The sequence below is a fragment of the Artibeus jamaicensis genome, unplaced genomic scaffold (assembly GCF_021234435.1).
Source record: "Artibeus jamaicensis isolate MK-2021 breed Jamaican fruit bat unplaced genomic scaffold, CSHL_Jam_final contig_700, whole genome shotgun sequence".
Classification (NCBI taxonomy): Eukaryota; Metazoa; Chordata; class Mammalia; order Chiroptera; family Phyllostomidae; genus Artibeus; species Artibeus jamaicensis.
The window spans coordinates 5,937,388-5,959,446 of NW_026521930.1; the positions used below are offsets into that span (position 1 = coordinate 5,937,388).

A 22,059-nucleotide genomic window follows, 5' to 3' on the forward strand; every position below is an offset into this window, starting at 1 on the left:
CATAGAAAACCCAACAGTTCCACAATTAAACATAATCTAGTCTATGGAAACCATAAGATTTAAAAATACACTATGCTTTTAGTTTTCCAAGTCATCAAATTATTCCTTTCGCAAGTATTAAATGATGTCTATAACTTATCTGCAAGAGAAAACTGATCTTTCCTTGTATACTACCAAAGCAGAATACATGAATAGTCAAATTTAAGATCCACATCCCAACAATCTTACAGAACAAATGATTTGTTAGTATTTCCCTAGATAACTCTTAACTCCAGAACATCCGAGTTAATTTATCTTCTTGCAATAAACCCAAAACATGTATTAAAACCCTTCCTGATGTCTCTGACCAGGGTACCAAGAGGCTAAGCAAATTCACAGCAAGTTTCTGCTTAGGGCCAGACTGGAAGGCAGCAGAATGGAAACAGTAACCAGACATCAAGGTATCATCATCCAGAGAGAGAAAAGGGGAGTGCCCTGGCCGATAGTATATCTGCATGACTCTGACCTAAACCTTTCCCAACTCTGAGCTTCCAGTTTCATAGGCTATAAAAACCACTTTTTCTTTCTTTTTTTTTTAAAGCGTTATCATCCTTTAGTTTCATTTTGTATGTAGGGAAAGGGAATACTTTGATTAATATCTTTTACCCACTGAACTGTAAGCCCCATATAACATGGACTATAGCTGATCTTGTTCACTAAACGTACCCAGTATCTAGCTCAGTACCTGGCACAATGTAGGCTCTCGATAAATGTGTTAATAGAATGGATCCCAGAAAATGGTCCTAAAAAATGCAGTGTCCCAAATCTCCCTTCTTGATGACTATCTTAAACTTGACTTCTCAGCTCCTTGTAATCTAAGTGAGAAAGGAAAGCATCCTAATACAGGGAAAAATCAATAATATAGGCAAGCTCTCAAAAAGTATAGCAGCCCTGGCTGGCATGGGTCATTGGGTTGAGTGCAGGCCTGCAAACCAAAGGGTTTGATTCCCAGTTGGGGTACATGCCTGGGTTGCTGCAGGCCAGGTCCCCAGTGGGTAGGTATGTGAGAGGCCCCAACACCACACATTGATGTTTTTCTGCCTCTCTTTCTCCCTCCCTTCCCCTCTCTCTAAAAATAAATTAAAAAAAAAAATAAAGGAACAAAGAAGAAAATATCTGCAGATCAATTGTACCTAGAACATATAGAGGACTCTTATAACTCGGTAATACACATGGTTCCAAAGAGACATTTCTTCAAAGATACACAATGGCCAACAACCACTTAAAAGATAAAAGCTGCTCAACATCATTAGCTATCATGAAAATGCAAATCAAAGCCATACTTCATACACACTAGGATGTAATCAAAACCACAAATAACAACAACTGTTGGCAAAGATGTGCAGATGCTAGAACCACCGGTGCTGCTGTCAGGAATGTAAAATGGTACAGCTACAATGGGAAACAGTTTGGCAGTTCTTCAAACAGTTAATCATAGTTACCATATGGCCCAGCAATTCCATTCCTAGGTATATATCCAATATAACTGAAAACATGGAAAAAACACAAAATTTTATGTTCACAGCTGCATTATTCATAACAGCTAATAAACAGAAATAATTCAAATGTCCCCATCAACTGATGAGTGTAGAAAATGTGGTATATCCATAAAATGGGATATTTAACAAACAAACAAAAAAGAAGAGAGCCCTGGCTGGTGTGGTCAGTGAACTGAGTGCCAGCCTGAAAACCAAAGGGTCACCAGGTAGATTCCCAATCAGGGCATCTGGGTTGCAGGCCAGGCTACCAGTAATAGGCACATGAGGGGAATCCACACATTAATGTTTCTCTCCCTTTCTACTTCCCTTCTCCTCTCTATAAATAAATAAGTACATAGATAGATAGACAGATAAATAGAAAGAAATGAAGTACTGATGTGCTACAATGTAAATAAGCCTCAAAAAACATTACGCCAAGTGAAAAAAGCCAGTCACAAAAGACCGTATGTTATATGATTCCACAGGCAGAAATCCATTAAGACAGAAAATAGATTAGTAGTTGCCGAACACTAGGAGGGAGGGATGGATGGGTTAGGGGATGGTGACTAAGGGTATGACATTTCTCTTTAAGGCAATGAAAATGTTCTAAAGTATGGCTGTTAATGGTGGCTAACTCTGAATATAGTAAAAGCCACTGAATAGTATACTTCAAATGGGTTAATTGTATGGTATGTGACTTACATTTCAAATTATTTAAGGAAAAAAATAGTGTCAAAAACCTTATATCCCCTGGCTGGTGTGGCGGCTCAGTGGATTGAGCGCCAGCCTGCAAACCAAAGGGTCACCAGTTTGATTCCCAGTCAGGGCACATGCCTGGGTTGCAAGCTGAGCCTCCAGTACAGGGTGCGTGAGAGGCAACCACACACTGATGTTTCTCTCCCTCCCTTTCCCCCTCTAAAAATAAATCTTTTAAAAAACCTACCCTCACTATCTACTTGCAAAGCAACCAATATTTACCACACACCATGGGTTGCCACACTTGGGCTAGGATCTAGGCTCCCTTCTACTTCCAGTCAGCCAAACCAACCTAGCAGTATTAGGAAGACAAAAGGTGGAGTCAGTGTCAATGATGGAGGGCGGGAGACTGAGGGTGAGGCAAAGAATAAGAAACGGCTCTGTAACTGAGAAAAAGAGAAGAGGGCCTGCAGTGACTCACTAGATCTTTCTTCTAATTTGTTCCTAGGTTATTTACTTGAATCTGAGTTATAAATTTTAACTTAGCCAAACATATATAGAACAATTTATATGATTTAAAAAAAATAGCTACCAGAAAGCTAATGAAGGGACAGGGAACAGAGTTCTTTGGAGGTCAAACAAACAAACAAACAAACAAACTAGGAAATGGCCATCAAAATCAAATAATGATCTTTACAGAACTGCATTCCATGGTGTCATCCTTCCCTTAGAAGTTCAAATACTTAATGATAGTAATTGTTTCAGCAACTGAGACAAGTAAGTCTTCCTGTCTCTAAGGACTGCCTCTTGTGGGGAAGAGGAGAAAGCACATCTCTGTTATCACAAGTTGTGTAAGTAATATTTATGACATCACTTAATGCGCTAGTTTCTTCATCTGTAAAATGAAGCAATTAGATGCAAACACTACCTCAAAAGACTAAGCAAAAGGAAAGAGACCAATAATAACAAGGTAGCCTTCAACACGTCAATGAGTAATAGTTTTAAAAGCACGTTAGGTCCTCAATTACCCCTATGAGAAAAGTAGAACATGGATTATTATTCACACTTTACAGGTAAGAGCACAGGCACAGGTTAAAGAAAGGGCTTGTTCAATGGCACTAAAATACTGGCCCACAAAACTAGGATTTAAAATTTACCAAGATAAAAGTAACATTATTCTGTTCCATTCCACCAACAAACCAAAGAAACTCAATTTCCCATTCCCTCTTCTTTGAGGTAGTAAAACTTACCAGATAGAAAGGGGAACGTGGTGGTGGTGGGGGCTGACGTCGAGGCCGGGGACCACTGAACGAGGTAGCAGTGGAGGGAGGGCTGGGGGGACCAGAGCGCAATGTCAGTGTCTCAGGCTCTTCCTTAGAAACAGGCAGCCGGGATACCATGGTGACTGGCAAGGGAGTGCCACCAGATGCAGAAACCACAAGGGAGGATGCCTGGGAAGCTGGGGCCTGTGTTGAGGCTGGGGCCAGTGCCAAAGTCTGAGCTGTGGTTGGGCCCAAGGTGGGCACTGGAACTGGGGCAGGGCTCAAGGTCAGTGTCTGCACTGAAGCTGGGGCCAGGAGTGAAGCAGATGATGATACTGGAGCCAAAGTCAGAGTGTGAGCAGGGGTCAGACCCATTGAAGAAGCAGGAGCCAGAGAGGGTGCTGGAGCCAGAGACAGCGTCTGAGTTGGACCCAGTGGTGGTCCTGGTGTCAAAGACAGTGTCTGGGCTGGAGCTGGTACTAGGGACGATGCTGGAGTCAATGACAATGTCTGAGCTGGAAAGGGCCTCTGGGGTGTCCCTGTTCCCAAAGAGAGTGTCTGAGATGAAGATGAGCCGCCAAGAGTAGATGCTAAAGCTGGGGCTAAGGCCAATGCTTGTGTAGAAGCCGGGCTTGGGAGAGGTGACGGAATTGGGGCTGATACCATAGTTTGAGTTGATGATGGAGCCAACACAGAAGTTGCGACTGGCACCAGTGAAGAAGCTGAAGCTAAAGGAGTTCCTGGAGTAGATGATGAAGCCAGAACTGGAACTGGAGTCTGTGATGGAGCCAGGACTGGAAGAGGAGTCAGAGAAGGAGCTTGAGGCGCCAGAATTGCTGTCTGTGTAGCCAAAGAGGTGGCTAGAGCCTGAGATGCAGAAGGTGCTGGAGCCAGAAGGGAAGCCTGAGCTGGAGCTGGATTTGGTGCTGCCGGAAAAGAATTAGCCAGAGCAGAAGCTGGCACCAGAACAGGTGAACATGCTGGGGCCATGGCTGAGTTCAACCCTGGAACATGTGAAGAGGCTGGAGCCAACAACAAAGGGTGACCAGGTGCCTGAGATGGAGACAGGGATGAAGTTGTGGCCAGACCCACAGTCAAGGCTGATGCTGATGGTGAAGCCCCAGCTGGTGCCAAAGGAGGTCCAGGAGCCGCTGAGACAACAGGTGCAAGTGCTGGAGTCACACTGGTCAACACAGCTGGGCCTGAAGCCGAAATGGGTAAGGGGGCTGAGATGGGTATGGTAAGTGAAGCTGAGGCTGGGGCAGAAAGTGTGGTGGAGGCAGAGATGGGGAGTGAAGATGACACTGGAACAGAGACTGTAGGGGACACAGGACTAGCATGGGGAGAGGAGTTGGGAACTGGCATTGGAGAAGAGGCTGGCCCAGGGAGTGAGGATGGCACAGGAAGGGGAGAAGAGATGGTCAAGGGAGCAGGTCCTGGTGCTGAAGCTGTGGAGACAGAGGATGAGTTAGCCCCAGAATTCTTCTTGCTCCTTCTACTACCCTATCCCATCCCTTCCCTTAACCCCCAGCTTCATCTATTTCCCAGAAAACCTTCACTTCTATACTGTAAGGTTGAGAATTCAAGAAATCTGACATCTTAACCTCTCCTTTCCCTCCAAAGTTCCAATAAATGTTGTTCCAATAAATGTATCCTGGAATTAGGCAAGGGCTCAAGAGCCCAGTTCTGGGGCCCACTGCAGTCAGTATGCTGAATAGTGAAGGGATCTGTTGTGGCTTCAGAAACCCTCAGGGCCATTCTATCTACATTCCTGTCAAAATTTTTCTGGCCTCAGCCATCTGGACTCACCACTGACTTCAGGCGAAGAACTGTGGACCAGCTTGAGAAGGGGCCTCACCAGACTGGACGTGGGTACAGAGGCCCGGGCATTACTCAGAGTAGGTGTGGGTAGCCGGCCAGGGGTTACTGTGGGGCGTGGAGTCAACACAGCTGGAAGCCCAGAGCTTGGAGGCCGGGGTGCTGGGGCCAACGGAGGAACAGCAGTCAGTCCATCCCGTGGAGCCTGTCTCACTACAATCTTCACCACGCCTGTATTATTCACCATGGTTGGTGGCACTGCAAGAGGAAGCTACATTGAGAAAGTAGAAAAGAAACAAGAAACCCAAAGGATGGAAGAAGTCCAAGGGTAGAAGAGGGAAGCAGACCGATATTGGAGATACTGGCAAGGAAAAACAATACTGAGGGAAGGTCAGACAGACAGTAGGCCAGGGCATGACTGGAAGGACCAAGGCCTGCAAGAGCTAAGTAGGAAGGCCAGGAGCCTCACCCTGGTTAGCAGCAAGCGGAAGGCTGAGGCCAGTGGGGGCAGGGGTGGTGCTGGGGGTCGAAGAAGGCAGCACAGAAACAGGGGTGGGGCCAGGGGTCGGGGCCACGGCCTGGATGAGGGCCACATGGGCAGGCTGGCTGATGAGGTGGTGCTGCCCCCCTGCGGACACCAGATGCACCACATTCCCTGGGGTAAAGGAAGAGAAAGAGAAAGAGAAGCAGCTATCAGCCGGAGGGAGGCAGAGAAGCGGGACAAGAGGAGAAAGAACAGAGGAGATAACTTAATCTTTATCAAAATCTTCCTCCAAGGCATCCCCTTGGCCCCACCCACCAAACACTAGAGAAAGAAACACAGGCTGACATTTTAAGAGTCATGAAAAATAAGAACACAAGGAAGAAGAAAAAGGCAGGACAGGGGGTGGGTTTTACCTACTTTGCAGCGGGCGGGGCTGCCCCACGGCAAGCTGGCGCACCTGGGCACCAGTCAAAGTCAGCTTGTTGCCCTGGATTTGGAAGGTGAGAGGTTTGCTTCCCCCTGCACTAGCCACTGGACGTTGTGCCAGTGAGGCCAACTGGCTGATGCTGACCACTTCACCTGCTATGAATAAAGAAGGACTTCATGTATACAGGGCTCACTCTGCTCAATGCTGCTTTGCAGACTCTCATGAGGCAAAAGTCTCAGTTCCTCAAACCTTTCCCCTTAATTTACTTAATGATCCAACAAACTCAGCCTTCAACTAGTCTGAACTTTTCACATTTTCCTCCTTCCAAACCCACTTATTTGCTTAACAATTTCCTTTACATCATCTAATGGCCTTCTACCATACTGAGCTACCCCCTCCTCTATGTTGCCCTTTTAGTACGAATAATTTTCTACTACTAGGCTTATGTATATCTCCTCAACTAGATTGTGAACTCCTTGAGGGCTCTTACTTGATATGAGTTATCAATGTCTGATGAAATACCTAATATATGTTGGCTACCTATATACGATACTCTCTCATGTTCCTAAGCTTTTCTTCTCCAGCTCCAGGGCATACAAGCCTTCCTCCCACCTAAAGTCCCTCACCCTCAGAACCCTGGGAACTTACAGGGCAGGCGAGCTTGCATATCAGGAGATAGGATGAGGCGCTGTGGTGCTGGAGTAGCAGCTGGAACTGCAGTGGTGGGAACAGTGGCTGTTGTGGTAGAAGTGGTGGCAGAAGCAGAAGGGAAGGTGTAGCCCGGTGGCACTGTCAAGGGCTTCAACAGGCTGGATGAGCCTGGGGGTGGGGCAGGACTCAGGCGAACAGGGGCAGGTGGGGCCGGCTTCAGGGACAGGGTTGGTGTGGGAGGCCGTGAGGTCCCACTCAGGACCCCCAAAGGGGAAGGCAACACTGTAGACACAAAGAAAACATCTGTCAGATATACCTTGACCAGAGCCTTAGCCAGCTCCCAACAGCCTCCATATATACTCCTTTCCAGCCCAACAAACACCATACCCATCTCTAACCCAAGTTCTTAAACACTAATTTCATTTACTTCTCCCCTAATCTGACCAATCTATATGACGTACTCTCCAACCCAACATTTTGGCTCCCTTGCAACTTACCCTGGGGGAGAGGCCCACTATTTGGCTGCAGTGGGGGCAACAAAACAGGGCCAGGAGGCCGGGACACTGGAACAAGTGGGGGTCCAGCAGGCGAGGCTGACACCATCAGTGGTGCTGGCAGTACTGGAGGGACCGGGCCAGGAGTAGGCTGAGCTGAGAGCTCAGGGCCTGAGGGGGGTCGGACTGGGACAGGACCCAGGAGGGCCCGTGGGCTGTTCACTACCACCACTGTCCGGCCTTCATGCTTGGGCACTGGCTGCAGCATCCTATGAGGAAAAAACAGGGGGTAAATAGGTAAGGAGAGAGAATAAGGACTATGAAAAAAATGAACAAAGACAAGACCCAAAAGAGAAACGAAAAAAAATCTGAGATAACCAAAAAGCACTGAGCAGGTAAAGGGGGGAGAAATCAATGATAAACATGAGAGCTTCTAGTTATTTTCTTCTCTAATCCCAAGACCCTCTTCTAGTTATTTTCTCCCTTAACCCCTCCTCCACAGCATTTTGCATCCACCCCAAATAAACATTCTAGTCCTAGTCTCCAACTCTTTCTTTTCCATCCAAATCCCCCCAGCCACCCCTAGGAATCCATTCCCTTATTCTTTAGCTCTGGTACCTGTTGACCTTCATCTTGACTGGCTTGGGCCGGGGTGGGGGGTCAGGAGCAGTAGCCACCTCTAGCAGTACCCGACGAGACAGGCGGTGCCGGGGCAGAAACGTGTCAGCCTCATATCTAGAGACTCGACCCTCCAGGCCAATAAGATCAAAACGACCCATGTCTATCCGCTGGCACAAGAAGGAACACAAAAGCATGATGTCAAAGGGACCAATGTGACAGTAATTCCATCAAAGGACACTATCAACAGAGTGAAAAGGCAACCCTTAGATTTACAAATCATGTATCTCATGAGTGGTTATATCTAGGACATAAAAATTCCTACAACTCATTTACAAAAACACAAACAACCCAATTTAAAAATCAGCAAAAGCCTTTAACAGATACTCCTCCAAAGAGAATATATGACAAGCACCTGAAAAGATCCTCAGCATCATTATAGTTAGGGAAATATGAATGAAAATCACAAGATACTACCTCATACCTATTTAGATATTACTAAAAAACAAAACCAAAATACACGCACACACACAACAGGGTTGGCAGCTGCTATGGAAAACAGTATGGCAGTTCCTCAAAAAATTAAAAATAGAATTACTACTTACTATATATGATCCAACAATTCTGCTTCTGGGTATACAGTCATGCACTACGTAATGACATTTCAGTCTATGAAGGGCTGCATATACAATGGTGGTCCTTTAAAATTATACTAGTGCTGAAAAATGCCTACTGCCTGGTGACAGCTAGCCATCCTAATATTGCAGTGCAACTCATTACATGTTTGTGGTAATGCTGATGTAAACAAACCTGATGTGCTACCAGTCTGTACATGCTAAAGGTATATAGCACATATAACTACATATAGTACATAGTATTTAATAATGATAAAGTGTATTACAAGTTTATGTATCTACCATATTATATTTTGTTATTTTAGAGCGTACTTTTTCTTCTTATTAAGAAAAAAGTTTGCTGTAAAAACAGTATGTTGGGTTAGGCCACCAGCAGACTCATACATGTCTTGTTGTATCATTCTCTTGTGCTCCACTTTGTCTTGTGTTCTTTTGTAAATTTAATATGCACAGTAATGTCCTACACCTTCACATTCATTCACCACTCACAGCTTCCAGTCCTACAAGCTCCATTCATGGTAAGTACCCTATACAGGCAGTACCATTTTTTAACTTTTATACTGTATTTTTACTGTACATTTTCTATGTTTAGATAAATACTATTGTGTTACTATTGCCTACAGCATTCAGTCTAGTATGTTCTTCAGGCTTACAACCTAGAAGCAATATGCTATACCATACAGCCTAGCTGTGTAGTAGGTTAACACCATTAAAGTCTGGGTTAGTGTACACTATGATGTTTGCCACCATGATGAAATCACCTAAAGACACATTTATCTTAACATATCCCCACCATTAAGCACAGCATGAATGTACATCCAAAAGAGAACTGAAAGTCAAGGAATTACTGAGTTGACTAAAAAGTTCGTTTTGTCTTTTTCTGTACAATGGCTCTAGTAGTGCTTGTCTTTAACTTAATTCGAAACAATTTTATTAGATTTATTGTGACTGCTGTCATACCAGGGTGCGTTAAAAAAATATTTATCAAAATTGGTGAATTTTTGTGTAGCCATTTTAGTATTGAAAATGAAAGAAAATATGCAACATTTTTAGCATATCATGCTTTATTATTTCATGAAAGGTAAAAACGCAACTGAAATGCAACATAAGATCTGTGCAGTGTATGGAGAAGGTACTGTGCCTCACTGAATGTGTCAAAAGTGTTCTGCTAAGTTTCTTGGTACTACTGACATTTTGGCCAAAGAATTCTTTGCTGTAGGGATGTCTTACTCATTTTAAGAGGTTTAGCAGCACTCCTGGCCTCTCTGCAGGCACTAGAAGCCGATAGCAGGAAAGAGCCAACATACTCAAAATATCCAAGTGAATAAAGTTATTGGTGAAAATAAAAAATGTTTTTTATTTTACAGAAAAAAAACATATTATGGACTTTTTGGCCAACCCAATATATTTCATTCACACGTGGAACGTAAAACTGAAAGCAAGAAATGAGCAAAGACGACAAACAAAACCTGAGACATAGACAACAGTATGGTAATTAAAGGAGGGAAAGGTGGAGTGCATAGAAAAGGGTAAAGGGAGTCAAAAATATGGTAGCAGAACAAACCTCACTTTGGGTGGAGAACACACAATGCAATACATAGATGATGTATTATAGAATCGTACACTTAAAACCTATATAATTTTATTAACTAATATCACACCAATATGTTTATTATGCATTTTTTTAAAAGAGAGAACTGAAAGCAGGGACTTTGACAAATACTGTATGATTCCACTTATAGGAAGTACCTAGAGTACTCAAAATTTCTTTTAAATATTTTATTTATTCATTTTAATGAGGGGGGAAGGGAAGGAGAAACAGAGGAAGAGAAAAGTCAATGTGTGAGAGATATACCTATCAATCGACTCTCACATGCCCCCAACACCCAAACAGGGGACCCAGGCCCATAACCCAGGCAACTTGCCCTGACTGGGAAAATCAATCTCAGTGGCACTCTATCCACTGAGGCACACCAGCCAGGTCTAGAGTATTCAAATTTACAAACAAAAAGTAGAATGGTGGCTGCCAAGAGTGGGGGGACAGGGGAGAATGGGGAGTTAATAGTTAATGGGTAGAGAGTTTAGTTTGGGTAGGTAAGAAAAGTTCTGAAGATGAATGGTGGTAATGGTTGTACAACAATGTGAATGTATTTAATGCCACTGAATCATGTGCTTGAAAAGTAAAAATTTGTTATGTATTTTACCACAATAAAAACAAAAATGGGGATGGGGTAGGAAATAGCCCAAAAGAATGAAGGAGTAAAAAAATGAAATGATATTTAAGTATTATTAGCATGCCAGGCTCCTTCAAAAAGATTAACACAATTCTCACAAATTACTGCAGAACAGGACATATAATCCCCCTATGTTGAAGGGCAAGCAAACAGGGTTAGAGGTTAACAATTAGCTTGCCCCAAGTCACATGGCTAAAAAAAAACCAAGAAACTAGGGGAATAATGCTGAGATGACAGGAGAAGGAAGGATGCAAAAGATCAGACTCTAATCTAAAGATGTGAAGGTTTAGGGTAGGGCCAATAACCCTGGGAACTTACTACTTACCTGGAGGGGATGAATATCAGTGGCCCTTAGGACCAGAGAGGCAGTACTGAAGCAAATGCCTGGGGTGATGAAGGGGGAAGTCACAGGTCGAGGGTCAAACAGGTTTGGATGGTTGCAGACTTTTCGCAGCTGCATCAAAATGTTGATGACGCTCATGAAATGGCCAGTGGCTAGTGTCTCCTTAGTTCTGGGAGAAAAGAAAAATAAATGGGGTATCCTGACTGGCACCTCTGACCTCTACTTCAATCTAGAGTCCCAGGGCCCACCCTCAGTCCTCCCTTACGTGGTCTGTGCCATGAAGTCATCATAGAGGCAGCGCTGGCGCTTGGAGAGCCGGCAGCGGATAACATGCTCATACTTTTTAGGCATCTGCTTCTCAACATCCACCTTAACTCGGCGCAGCAAAAAAGGCCGCAAAACCTAAATGCAAATAATCAAGAGGCTGACGAGAACAACGGACAGTGAGCCATAGCCTAGCTCGTCTAGCTGGATGTTGACTTGATAACCAGCTGGGTGCTGCCTTAGTCCATCAGTAAACACTCGTGGACTATGCCGAGAACTGATCACACAAATATGACTCCGATGCAGGCCTTCCCCTCCTCTCAAGGAATTTCCTTTCTGCTACAGGAGACCCCCATAAAATTTATACCACAACCTAAGAAGTGAAAGAGAGCACTGAGAACAAGATGATGAAAGTAAGTCCAGGAGAGAAGATGAGAACAAAAAGTGGTACAATGACAGCAGCACAGAAAACAAAAGGCAAATCTGAGATCTCAGGAGGTAAAATATGATAGGACACAGTCATCAAGGTGACATGAAAGAAGTAGAGATAAAAAGGTATTGTTAAGGAAGACCTGTTGGTTTCTAGTTCGATTTAACAAAATGATGGTGATTTACCAAATGGAATAAAAATAATAGGCTACAAAGCTTGAGATATTTGGGTTAGAATATAGTGAGTTCAAAAACAACTTTAAACATATCGAGTCAAATTTAAATACAGGTTACATGGTCTACAGATTCGAGGGAATAAAAACACAAATTAGAGTCTTTAAAGCTTTATGAATGAATATGCTTGTGAGATACATATACTGGGAGGCAAAAAAGTAAAGATCAGAATGATGAGAAATATTATTTAAAAGGTGGACAAAGAAAGAGGAGCCAGAAAAAGAAAGGGAGGAAAACAGAGGGGTGAAGGGAGAGAAAAAGAGCGGGGGAGGAGCAACACAAAATACAAAGTTGAGGAAAGCCAGGAAAAGAGAAATCCAAGCAGGGACTGATGAACAATAATATCATTCTACTCAGAAAGTAAAGACAGAAATGTCACCATTAAAGAAAACAAGCAGAACAATGACTAACACAAGGTCACTCAGTTTGGCAACGGGTTAGTCCTGGAACACTGCAGCTTCACATCTGGGTGAATTCAATCTATCTCTGCCAAAATTCCCTTTCCCTAAGGGTTTCTGCCCTTAGACCCTCACCTTTCCCAATACCAGTGACAAACTGTTACAGGTCCTACCTTGTGGAGGCGTTTGACTAGACCTTCATTGTACTCTTGGCTGCCCTCAATCATGCCAGTTAGGGGGTTAGAAAACCATTCTTTGAACTCGCGATGAGACTGGAAGACATGGGGCATCAGAAAGTGCATCAACGACCACAGCTCCATAAGACTGTTCTGCAAGGGAGTTCCCGTCAGGAGCAGGCGTCTCTGGCTGCAAAGAGACAGGAAATTAGAGGGAGGATGGTCAGCCAGTTCTCAACTTTCTGAGCATCCTACCCTTCAGACCAAGTCAACCCCTCCATGAATCCCCACCTCCATTTCTACCTGTTGAAGTTGAGCAGTGACTGCCAACGCTGTGACTTGAAGTTCTTGATGTTCTGAGCCTCATCCAGAATGAGATAGCGCCAATTCTTACGACGAAAGGCCTGGTGGTCCTGCAGCACCAGCTTGTAAGATGTGATACACACATGGAAGGCATTGGGCTTGGTCCAGCCCTGAGGTATCAGAAGAAAGTAGCAGATAGTGGGGTGAAAAAAAAGGGGGGGGTAAGGTCCATACGGGACAGAAATCGGGTTAGGAGAAAACAAAGTCCCAGGAGGAGAATGGAGCAACAGAAAGGAGAGAAACTCATCTGAGGAAAGAGCCTAAAAGAAAATGAGGTGCTGGGCGGGGGAGGGAGGAGGTGTTCACATGGAGCTGCAAACCTGCCGCTTGAGCTTCCTCTCTTTCTGGGCTCCATAGTAAGTGAGGATTTTAAAGCTGGGGCACCAACGCTTCAGCTCCATCTCCCAGTTCAACATCACACTGGTGGGGACAATGATCAAATGGGGACCCCAGTTACCTGTTTAGCAAAAGAATGAGAGATGTGTAACATAGTAACTATAGTCAGTACTGTACTGCATATTTGCAATTTGCTTAAATCTTAAGTTCTCATTGTAAAAAAAATTTTTTTTGTAATGTGTATGGTAACAGATGTCAACCAGACTTATTGTGGAGATCATTTCTCAACAAATACAAATATCAAATCATTATGTTGATACACCTGGAACTAACATAGTGTGTCAATACACCTCAATCAAAATAAGATACAGAAATATTTTAAACACGGTGGGAAGAAAAGAACGAGAAATGAGCCCTGACTGGTATGGTTCAGTGGGTTGGATGTTGTCCTGCAAACCAAAAGGTCGTAGGTTCAATTCCTTGTCTGAGCACATGACTGCATTATGGACCAGGTCTCAGTTGAGGATGTGAGAGAAGTAACCAACTGATGTTTCTATTGTACATTGATGTCTTTCTTCCCCTCTTCCCCGAAATACATAAAATCTTCCAAAAAAGATAAATAAAAATAAAATATTGCCCTCACTGGTGTAACTCAGTGGATTGAGCGCGGGCTGCAAATCAAAGGCTTGCTGGTTCAATTCACAGTCAGGGCACATGTCTGGATTGCAGGCCAAGTCCCCAGTGGGGGTCACATGAGAGGCAACCACAATTGACGTTTCTCTCCCTCTCTTTCTCCCCTCTCTAAAAATAAATAAAATCTTTAAAGACAAATAAAGTCTTTAAGAAAAAAGTTTCTTTTTAAATGAGAAACGGTAGATATACAAGGAAACTTTAGGGTTCTTCATTCTTATGCCTCTCACCAGTCTGTCCTAATGGCCCTTCCTAAGAATCGTAGCACTTCTGTTGGCCTCTCTATACAAGGGGGGACGACCCAAAAAAAACCTTGAATTATCTTCTGGAAGATGGGCCTCTTGTAGTCCAAGCCCCCCCACTCCTTGCCAGGTGAGTATTCTAGGAACCCATCTGTATCAGTGTACCAGCTGGCATTGTTGTGAGAGGCTGTGTTTGGCTTCAGTGACTTTTTCTTGAAGACTTTCAACACGTTTGCCCATTTCATGATGGGTGACTTACGAGTGCACCTGCCTACACCATGCTGAGTGTTCAGCAGTTTTGGCATGAACCCCATGTCCCACCGTCTCTATTTACCCAGTCTTGCTCCAAGTGGATTTTTTTTGTTTCCCTAGGTGAAAAAGGCCGCAAAGGGAAATGTTTTGCCAACGTGAAAGAGGTGAAACAAAAAAACGCAGAAGCACTAAAAGGTATAAAAAAATCAACAGGTTCAAAAACTGTTTTGAGTTGTGGAAAAAATGTCTCCATAGGTGTACTGCATCAAATGGAGAGCACTTTGAAAGTGAATGAACTTTAAACACATAGTAATACAATTTTTTATAAATAAATTCTGGGTTTGGGGGGGTGAGTCTCCCACCCTTGTACAGTTACTGACCAAAGTCAATGCAGCTACTAATACCATCCTACAGCTGGAGTCATCATTAAACAAGCTCCCCAAGGAGGTGGCCAAGGAGACCAAGTGGAAGGACCCTGTCTAGTTACCTTTCTCACAGGCCAAGTGCGCAAGCAGGGAGATGGTCTGAATCGTCTTGCCTAGCCCCATCTCATCGGCAAGAATGCCATTAAGCTTCTTCTCATACATAGTAACCAGCCAGTCCAACCCAATGTGTTGGTACTCCCGGAGTTGGCCCCGCAGAAGCAAGGGGATAGGCGTCTTCACCTGGTAGGAAGAGAGATGTTAGGGTGAAACCAAGGCATTTATCACCCAGCAACAGGAAAATCAACATGAGGAAGCAGAAGCTGAGGTCTAGGAATACCTGGGTAGTGGCCAAGGTGTAACCCTTAGGCTGGAGACTTTCAGCTGCTGCAGCGATGTCAGTTATTTCTTTCTTAGGGCCGAGAGTAGTGGTAGGCCCTGGGGTGGGAGGTCCACTGCCCCCATCCGCCTCACTCTGCCCTTCATCCCGGGCAAGTAAGTACTCTACCCCAAAGTCATCCTCCTCCTCCTCCTCCTCATCTGCTTGGCTCTGTGATTGGGACTCCTCAGACGACTCGGACTCAGATTCCTCTGATTCTGAGCTACCACTTGTTTCTTCCTCCTCTGAATGCTCATCTTCCTCGTCCTCACTCTGCTCCTCAGCAGAGTCTAAAGCACAAGACCAAGGCTTAGCACTCACCATTTAAAAACACATTGAAAAGCACTACTTTTCAGAGCCAGCCCTCCCCAGCTCCTGCCTTATGACCACACATTTACCTGACTGACTGCTACTATTCTCTTGAGGAGCCTCTTCAGCTTCTGTGACCCCCTCTGGTTCACAATCAGAACTGTTAGTGTCTACCTCATCTTCATCTTCCTGTTCACTACTCCCAGAACCTGGGACAGAGGCATCAGAGGCATAAGCCCCTGCATACTGCTGTAGTAGCTCCTCCATAGACAGCTCGCCTGGAAAAGAAATAAAGGGTACGTTTTGGGTGCTTCGGGGAAAATGAGGAGATATTTGAGAGGTGCCAATTCATTTTACCTAGGTCTTTGTAGGCAATGCTAGGCTCAGGTCCAAGGGAAGACTAAAAAAAAGTTTACTTTCATTACCAGCTACCAAAACCAAGCCTTACAACATGGGCTAGAACCACGGATGGTGTCGCCCTCCACTAAAAATGACAGTATCAATCTGATGAACCTCCCTTTAAGGCACAGATAAAAACATAACCAATATCCTCTTGCAATGGCTCTTCCCTCCATGAGCTCTCAGGGCACTTTGTTCAAAATTCCATCATATTCTATTTGTAATTATTCATGTATAAATCTGTCTTTGACATTAGAACTAGAGTTCTTCCAGAGAGGGTAAATGTGCTGTACTCATTTCTTTATTCCTGCCACTCTGCAAAGGAGACACCAAAGAGTATACGCATTACAATGTCTAGTGAATGTCACCTTCTCGAGCCAACTCGCTCAGCTCCATGGCATGATCCACCTCCCCTTCCAACTGCTCCTCAGCTGCTATGGTATCCTCTTCATCCTCCGCTAGGAAAGAGAATAAAGCAAGATCAATGGGGACAGAGGCACAAGTGGAAGAGGTAAGGAAGCCTGAAACATTAGATCCAAACTATTCAAGGGTTATGGGGCAACAGGATAAAGAAAATAGGCCTGACCTTCATCCTCATTGGCAGTGAATTCTTCGTCATCCTCATCTGGATGCCAAGGCTGTTTGTTTCGCTGTGTAACAGAGGAAGGTGGGGGTTTTACCTGTATGTCACAGAATAAAAAGGTAGAGAGCCTAAGGTTAGAGCAACAGGAGAAAGGCACGATGCCACAAAATAAGTCTCTCTGTGCCACTGGCAGAGTCCCAGTGCAAGGATGCAATCAAGGGTTTTCTTATAGCACAAGCTACCAAATATTGGCCCAACTGCCTGGGAGAGGACCTGTGAGAGTGCTAGATAAGAAATACAGGCCCCCAACACCATTCCCATGCACTAAGACATATGGAGTCACAAAGACCTTGGTCTAAAAGATACTTCAAGTTTACCATCTCAGCTTCAAATCTACAAACCAGTAAGAATAATAGGGCCATTTCATTGCAGTAGCAAAGGCCAGAACATGTGTTTAAGCTCACACAACAATTTAAAAAGTAGAGTACAGCACTGACTAGTGTGGCTCAGTAAGTTGGGTGTCATCCTGCAAACTGAAAGGTCACCAGTTCAACTTCTGATCAGGACACACACCTAGGTTGCGGGCCAGCAACTGGGGAGTTGGGGCTGCAGGAGAAGAAACTGATCGACATTTCCCTCCCATATCAATGTTTTTATCTCCCTCTCTTTCTCTGTCCCTTCTCATCTGGCCAAAAATAAACAAATAAATAAAATCTTTTTACAAAAGCAGAGTACAGTACACTTTTCCACTACAGCATTAAAAACTGCCCAGACTGCAACTTGCCCCAAATGCAGATTCTTCCCTATCCATCCCCAAATGAGAACCCCAAAATTACCTTTAACCAAGGAGAACTCCTGAAAACAACACCTTATAGACCAGAATTCCATCTGAGAATCTCTCCCCCTGTCCCCCTCAGCCCTCCCTCTACCCCTTCTGCCCATACCTTCAGTGCTTGAGAGGGCTCTTCCTCACCACCATCTTCAGGCCCATCTCGGGTGTCACTATCATGAGATGATGGGGTTCCTGAAGGGCTGGAAGGCCCTCCTAGCAGCTGAGGGGGAAGGGAACGGAGCAGCTCTTCCAGTGGCAGTTCTCCCTCATGTCTAAGCAGCTCAATCTCACGCCTCTGGGTCTCTGCATCATTGCCTTCCTGTTGTTCTTCAACCTCAATCGTCTCCTCATCATCTTCTTCCTCCTCCTCTTGGGGCTGGAAGTCCCCATCTATAGCAGGAGAACAAGGTCACAAAGTCCACGGTCCCCTGCAAGCCACAGGGTGGGTTTTCAGCTCTTGAAAGGGTACATGAGGAAGAGTAGCAGAGCCAAAGAGGACACACACCTTCATCATCCAGCTGGGAAACTGGGGGTGGAGGACTAGAGGCAGCCGAGGAAGAGCCAAGGCAAGGGGAGGAGCCAGCTTTGCTGGAGGCTAGAGGTTGGTTGAGGCTCTGAGACAGAAGGTCTGAGTACTTTTCAGTTTGCCCCACAATGAAGTCCAGGTGTAGGTCCAGAGCTTTTTTGCGCTTTTCCTCCAGCCGGGACTGTTGCTTGAATTGCACCACCTGCCACAAGCATGCTATGAATGGTTTACCAAAATAATCTTATATTCATGCACTCTTTTACTCAACATTTAGGGAATACTTCTTTATTCTCGACCCTAGACTAGCTTTTTAGAAGGAAGAACTAAATAACCTTAAGGGTGCTTCTGAGGAAAACACAAAAGGGAGCAAAGGGAGAGAGGAGTCAACTTAGCTTCAGGCAACAGAGAAACATTTGCAAATGTATCTGGAACTGATCTGAAAGCCTAAATTGCTCTTCCCTAAGTGCAAATGAGGAGAAAGCCATTCCCAGCATTAGAAACCCAGGTATTAATGGATAGGGATGTGCAAAAGGAGAAACAGTTTGAAGCGCAGAGGAGAAGAAAAGGAATGGCAGAGCACAAAAGACCGAAAATATAGAAAGAAGCCAGGTAATTCTTGAGAAACAGCAGCAAGTTAGCATACATGAACAAATTAATTAATGAGAACTTTGATGGTACAAATAGGTATTGGAAAATGCATGTTGAATGCCCTATAAAGAACAGATGGCCTAGAGGAGCCAGTCAGTCCTACTAACAATCCCCTCCAAAAATGGTCAGGGAACCTGATAGACATTTCTTTAAAGAGGAAACACAGAAGGCCACTAATCATCAGACCAATGTAAATTAAAACCACAATGAGCTATCACCTCACACCTGTCGAGAATGGCCATGATCAACAAATCAACACAAAGTGTTAGTGAGGAAGTGAAGAAAAGGGAACACTTGTGCACTGCTGGGATTGCAAACTAGTGCAGCCACTATGGGAAAACAGTATGGCGGTTCCTTAAAAAATTAAAAATAAAACTACCAAGTGGGACCCAGTAATCCCACTTCTGGGAATTTATCCAAATAAACCTGGAACATTAATTCTAAAGAATATAAGCACCCGTATTCACTGTAGCATTATTTACAATACCCAAGATACAAAGCAACCCAAGTGTCCTTTGATAGACAAAGGGATAACAAAGATGTGGTATGTATTACTAAGGCATAAAATATTACTGAGGCATAAAAAAGAACAAAATCTTGCCATTTGTGACAACACAGACTGACAAAGAATATTATGCTGAGTGCGGTAGTCAGACAGAGAAAGACAAATACCACATGATCTAACTTACATGTGGAATAGAAAAAAATAAAATAGGCAAACAAAACAGAAGCAGCCCTGGCTGGTATGATTCAGTGGATTGACTGCCAGCCTGTGAACCAAAGGGTCTCTGGTTCAATCCCAAGTCAGGGCACATGCTTGGATTGTAGGCCAGGTCCCCAGGTGGGACGTGAGAAGCAACCACACATTGATGTTTTTCTCCCTCCCTTCCCCTACCTCTAAAAATAAATAAATAAAATCCTAAAGTAAAAAACAAAAAACCAGAAGCAGACTTATAGCTACAGAGAGCTGATACATGACAGAAAGGAGAGCTTTAGGGGGGCTGGGTGATAAAGATGAAAGGATTAAGAAGCACAAACTGCAATTATAAAATAATCATGGGTATGTAAAGTACAGCATGGAGAATATGGTTGATAACATTTTAATAACTATGTATGATGTCAAGGTGGTGTTGAACTTATTAAGAGATCACTTTATAAGTTATATAGATACCTGACCACTATGTTGTACACTTGAAACCAATGTAATATTGAATGCCAACTATAATTAAAAAATGAAAATTTAAAACTATCCCCAAAGACAGAGCCCACTTCCGCTGTACTTATTTTTTCTTCACAGCACTTAATGAAAAAAAGGTCCAAAGCACAATAGAAATGTCATTAGAGTTGCATGAAATTATAATATTCGTTTACTCACAAACTTTGATCATTCCTGCTTCCATGCTACCCGCTACCCATCAACCAAACCCAAGGGATCTACCTTCCCAATCCCTGCTCCCTACCTTCTCCACATTGCTCCAGAACTGCCTGACATCCTTGGCCATGGTGGAGGCGATTCGGCGCAGCTTGGCCTGCTCCTCCCTCCGGGCCCGTTCCTCTTTCTGCCGCTGCTCCTCGTGGTGCCGAATCACCATTCGCACAACCTATGGAAATTAGAAACCAGTATAAAAGCACTCCAAGGCCAGATCCCAAGTCAAAAGCAAAGAAAATAATTAATGCCAGAAAACCAGGGAAGCCAGCTTGCCTCTTGAGGGCACAAGCATTAATAAGCATCCTACACTGTTCTGTTTGGTTTCCTTTCAATCAACCCACCTATGAAAAAAAAAGCAAACCTGGAAAAGAAATGGAAAGTAGACCCCGTTGAAGACATACCTTACGGGCCACACCCCGTTTCCAGCGGCGCTCCTGCGCGAAGTCCGCAGAGAGCCACTGCATCTCCTCACATAGATAGTCCCAGTGGCCTTTGGGGCGGGGAGGTTCAGGAACTTTAGGCAGCCTCTTCAGTGACCAGAAACCCTCCTTCCGCAGCTCAGCAATCCGAGTCTCAATCTCAGCCTCCTATTGAGGAAGAACTAGGTCAGTCAAGGAATATACTGGACATATATTCCACCTCATGGCCATGGCTGAATTACTGAGCACTGACTATATACAAGAACTGGCTCCACTGAGTATTTTATACTTAAGTCCACATACCAATTCTACAAGTAGGTATTCTTTTTCAAATGAGTGAAAAAAAGATCAAGAGATTAGTGATTTACTTGAGATCACATAGCCAGGAAGTATTAACAAGCTGAGAATTAAAAGTATGTCTTTCTCCACTCTCCATGAATACAAATAAGACTTGGGCAAACATATCCTAAGGGAACTTCTCAGAGAAGCAAGGAGCACAAGTTTCTTTACTGCCTCTAGATGCAAGGATTCTTATCACCATAGAATTCTACTTACATAGGAATGTGTTCATGTTTAGAAGTATGATAAAGCCCAACCTACACAATCTCGTTTGCCTTCAAAAAGTTCTATTTTTAGAAAAATGTATTTTGTAAAAATACTAAAAAGTTATACACCAAAACATTAACAGTGATTACTATAACCAAAAAGTGACATTGTTTCTACATTGACTATACAGGGTGGAGCAAAAACAGGTTTATAGTTGTTAAGTATATGAAACAGTTTATTACTGTATTATTTTCCCTATGAACTGTAAACCCACTACTTACTTTTGCCCCACTCTGTATTTAGTAAGGAGGAAAAAAGGCATTTTAAATTTTTTTCATTTAACAGAGGTGACTTAAAAAATAAAACAACAGCCCTCATTATTCTTGTGTCCCTATAAAAACTAATCGAGAAAAAATAACAGCCAAAGGTTTGTCAGGGAACTAAATGGTCTGATGGTGAACAAAATATTTAAAAAATGGGCATATAGATCAATGGCTCTCAAATGTGAGCATTCATCAGAATCATCTGAGGTGCTTTTTAAGACAGATTGCTGGGCCCTACCCATTAGTTTTAAATGGGTAGGTGGAAATGAGGCATTAAGAATTTGCGTTTAAAAAAAAAAAATTGCATTTCTACCAAGTTTCTAGGTGATGCTGATGCTGTAGACCCATGGACCACACTTACCACTGGACAAATAAGCAGAAAGCAGTTAACCTTTTTTTCCCCTTTTTTCAAAAATTTGTTTTCTTTATTGACCCCAGAGAGGAGGGAAAGGAGAGGAGAAAAAGAGAGAGACAGAAACATCAATGTGAGAAACATCGATCAGTTGCCTCTTGCACATGCTCCAAGTGGGAACTAAACCCAACACCCAGGCATGTGTCTTGACCAGAAACTGAACCCTCAGCCTTTTGGTTTGCAGGATGATGTCCAACCAGCCATACCAGCCAGGGCAACCAGTAAATCTTAAGAGCCTCCCAGCTCACAAAGCACTTTTATGTCTTTGA

At 43.8% G+C, this 22,059-nt stretch overlaps 1 protein-coding gene across 4 annotated transcripts in view; it reads right to left on the reverse strand.

The window, feature by feature from the left end:
- Positions 1-22,059, reverse strand: part of SRCAP (Snf2 related CREBBP activator protein) — a 34,925-nt gene that overhangs the window by 8,538 nt on the left and 4,328 nt on the right. For 3 of the 4 annotated variants that reach the window (XM_037134289.2, XM_037134293.2, XM_037134294.2), the window contains 21 exons: positions 20,492-20,677; positions 20,122-20,262; positions 17,993-18,215; positions 17,600-17,877; positions 16,659-16,752; positions 16,441-16,530; positions 15,763-15,951; positions 15,326-15,654; positions 15,051-15,228; positions 13,364-13,500; positions 12,984-13,153; positions 12,678-12,870; positions 11,445-11,581; positions 11,162-11,348; positions 7,968-8,137; positions 7,353-7,618; positions 6,853-7,137; positions 6,195-6,359; positions 5,763-5,948; positions 5,285-5,551; positions 3,464-4,923 (listed from right to left, as the gene is read on the reverse strand). In XM_037134289.2, coding sequence (XP_036990184.2) covers positions 3,464-4,923; positions 5,285-5,551; positions 5,763-5,948; positions 6,195-6,359; positions 6,853-7,137; positions 7,353-7,618; positions 7,968-8,137; positions 11,162-11,348; positions 11,445-11,581; positions 12,678-12,870; positions 12,984-13,153; positions 13,364-13,500; positions 15,051-15,228; positions 15,326-15,654; positions 15,763-15,951; positions 16,441-16,530; positions 16,659-16,752; positions 17,600-17,877; positions 17,993-18,215; positions 20,122-20,262; positions 20,492-20,677 — 5,331 coding nt within the window. The remainder of the gene's footprint in view (positions 1-3,463; positions 4,924-5,284; positions 5,552-5,762; positions 5,949-6,194; positions 6,360-6,852; positions 7,138-7,352; positions 7,619-7,967; positions 8,138-11,161; positions 11,349-11,444; positions 11,582-12,677; positions 12,871-12,983; positions 13,154-13,363; positions 13,501-15,050; positions 15,229-15,325; positions 15,655-15,762; positions 15,952-16,440; positions 16,531-16,658; positions 16,753-17,599; positions 17,878-17,992; positions 18,216-20,121; positions 20,263-20,491; positions 20,678-22,059) is intronic. The other variant, XM_053671500.1, reaches the window with a different exon arrangement.